The 3,200-nt window shown below is 53.1% G+C and overlaps 1 protein-coding gene across 1 annotated transcript in view; it reads left to right on the top strand.

Moving 5' to 3' along the window:
* HSPB8 (heat shock protein family B (small) member 8) overlaps positions 1-3,200 on the top strand; it is a 13,720-nt gene that overhangs the window by 5,617 nt on the left and 4,903 nt on the right. The window contains exon 3 of the mRNA XM_077766018.1: positions 1,443-1,506. Within this exon, the coding sequence (XP_077622144.1) occupies positions 1,443-1,506 (64 nt within the window). The remainder of the gene's footprint in view (positions 1-1,442; positions 1,507-3,200) is intronic.

Raw genomic sequence — 3,200 nt, 5'->3', positions numbered from 1 at the left:
AAGCCTGGGCTGCCAAAAAAAAAAAAAAAAAGAAATCCCACGAGGTTATTTACAGTCTAGATTCCAAAGCTTCTCAGAAGGGTGCCCTGTGGAAATGAGGGTTCTTGGCCCGGGAGTGTGGCCCCACAGAGGAGGAGCAAATAAAAATAGGAGCCGAAAGTCTCTACTCGGCACTAATCCGGTTTGTGTAAAGAGAAATTAGAGACTCTCCCCATTAAAAAGAAAATAAAAGAAAAAGAGTGAGGATCAGCCAGTAGGCTCAGAAGTTGCTCTATAAATTGCAAGGTGATAGCCAGCTTGGGCCCAAACCTTCTTGTAATCTTATCTTTTTCCTTCCTAAGAAAGAAAACTGCCCTCCCCTGTACCCTCTAGAAGGTGGAGCAGGTAGAATTTCAAATCTGTGGTGTCTAAGGTGTCATTTCTTAAGGGAAGCCCCCTTCGGAGAGTCTGGGTGGGTTTTTTCTGTTTTTTGTTTGTTTAGCAGATTGAAACATCATTTCCAGGCAGTTCATCCAGTTTTAGGTACAGATAATGTGGCTCAAAGAGCTAATTGCAAGCTGGAACGGGCAGAAGGGCATCAGACCCCCAGCACTTGGTGCAGACTCAGAGGGAGCTGCTTTGGAGCTGCCGTACACCTGCTGCATGACCTTGGACCCGTCACTGGGCCTCAGTTTCCATATCAGTTACCAAGGGGGAAAGAAGCCCGCCTTCAGAGCTAGGAAAGGCTCTGTGCATCGTAAAGCCAACTGGGTGGCAGACTAGCTCTCAGCACAGACCGCACTTCTTTCCTACCACCCTCCTGGGTTGTGAGCTTCAGGGTTCGACTGGCTGGCTAGGGGAAAAGGCTCAGAGGCAAGACCTAGGGGAAAAGGCTCAGAGGCAAGACCTAGGGGAAAAGGCTCAGAGGCAAGACTTAGAAGATACAATGCAACATGTGGTTCAGTGTCTTTTTTTTTTTAATGTTTTATTTATTTCTAGGAGAGAGAGAGAGACAGCGTGAGCAGCGGAGGGTCAGAGAGAGAGGGAGTCACAGGCTGAAACAGGGTCCAGGCTCTGAGCTGGCAGTCAGCACAAAGCCGAGCCCGATGCGGGGCTCGAACCCACGAACCGCGAGATCATGACCTAAGCGAAAGTCGGATGCTTAACCGACTAAGCCACCCAGGCGCCCCAGTGTCCGTGATTTTGTAAATCTAACTTGTAACTGCCTATAAACCAGCATCGAGGCCTCCTGTCTGGCCCCTTGTCTTATTTCATCTTTACAACAGCCTCGGCTCGGGTGGGTCCGTTTAGTAGCTGAGGGACCAGAGAGGCTGAGAAAACTTTTGTCACTAGGCCAAATGGTGAGGTGGGGGCAGGGGCAGGATTTGAACCCAAGTCTGACTCCTGACCCAAGAAGTCCTGGGGGACATTGACGCTTATGTGTGGCATCTGCTCCCCTCTAGGCAAACACGAAGAGAAGCAGCAAGAAGGTGGCATCGTTTCCAAGAACTTCACGAAGAAAATCCAGTAAGTGCCCTGGCAGTGCGGGTTCCACGTGGGAGGAGCGGGTAGTGCCTGGGACCCAAGATCTGGAGTGTCTCCATCTTGGGCATCTCTCTTTCCAGACAAGCCCCAGTGCTGGGGATTGAACCCTCACACCTAAAGGGGAGAGAGTGTCACAGCAAATCTGCGGCAGGGTCCCAGAAAGGGACGCATAGATCATGCCATGACACCCGGGCTCAGTGCCCGTGAGGTGGGGAATTAACGATGCCGCTCTATAGACGAAGAGCCTGAGAGTTAGAGAAGCCAAATGATTCGTTTGTGATCCCGTGAAAATCGAGGCACCCGCCCCGTGGCATGCTGGGGAGAGGATCTCCGTCACCATGAAGAGAGACCCTCCCCTGATGCCCCGATGCCCCATGGAATCTTTCGAAGGTTGCCTGCTCTGAGTGTCCCGCCACCACTGGGAGAGCGGGAGCCTTCCCTACAGCATCCAAAAGAATGAAACCAGAACTTGTCCTGACATTTCTGTTTCCTCCAAGGGGGGTGGTTTGTAGACTGAGAAGGGCATTGAGGCGCGTGAAGGACGGGTTTCAGTGAGGGGTGTGGGAAGGGCTGAGCCTAGGGGACTCATGCAGCAGCAGGAAGGCCACCAGGCTGGGCCAGTAAATCAAAGCCACACCAAGGCCCTAAGGGTGATGCCTGTAGGCAGGGAGCCACAGCAAAGTGCTGATGGGACACACTTCTTCCCTGTGCTCCCTGTACTCAGAATTTGTCCAGCTGCCTGCACCTCTGGCTCTAAGGTCGTGTCCCAGTCAGTGCATTTAATCTTTGCAGCGAGCAGAAGAGACGTTACCCTCCTTGTATGTTGGGGAAACTAAATTCCTAGAGGTGTAAGGAGCCCCAAACCGATCCCTGAACTCAGCTCGGTGCTCATGCCTGGAGCAAAGGATGCCCTTTCCTCACCTGTGAAAGGGAGGGGGGTGGGTCTTGATTCCAGAGCCTCCGAGTGAAAAAGAAATGAGATCACAGCACAGCCACCAGCACACAGTTGGGCCTCCTGAGTGGCAGGTTGTTATTACTGTCATTGATGTTGTTGAGCACTCCACCCCCAGCCCTGGCAAAAATGTCCTGGTCTGGAGAGATTGCACCAGCTGAAGAGGCTTCCTTCAGCTTTGGGATTCTGCAGTCCCGTCTCCAGCCGCGAGCCCCATTCCTGACCCGCCCGGCGCCTCCCAGTTCTTAGAAGCCCGCGGACGTTTCCTGATAAGGCAAACAGCTAACTGTTTCTCTTCACGCTCGCTGGCTCGCCTACCATCCCCAAGACCCACACCTCTTCCTGGTCCAGTAGCAGTAGCCGGCTCACACGCTGCTGAGAGGGAAGGGGGAAGGAAAGGGGAGACAATTTGGGGAGGCTGATGTTTCTTTGAAGAGACTCAAATAAGGTCTCAGGATGGAGTCACAGGCAGGGCAACGCCGTGGAAGGGATTGAGCTGGAAAGAAGTCAGCAGGTTAATCATCTTTTTAAAACGTGGATTTCCCCATCCCTGAGGCCTCCGGGAAAACAGCTTGCTGGGGTGACTCGGCCAATAGAAATATTTAAAGCTGCTCAGGGCATATAGGCTGCGACTCAGCCAGGGTCCAGCAGCTGAGCTCAGCTACTTGGTGTAATACTGGGCTAGCCATTGAGCCCCCCCCCCCCCCCCCCCCCCGCCCCCCCC

The sequence above is a fragment of the Crocuta crocuta genome, unplaced genomic scaffold (assembly GCF_008692635.1).
Source record: "Crocuta crocuta isolate KB4526 unplaced genomic scaffold, BGI_CrCroc_1.0 scaffold339, whole genome shotgun sequence".
NCBI lineage: Eukaryota > Metazoa > Chordata > Mammalia > Carnivora > Hyaenidae > Crocuta > Crocuta crocuta.
This window is presented reverse-complemented; position numbering and strand designations above follow the sequence as displayed.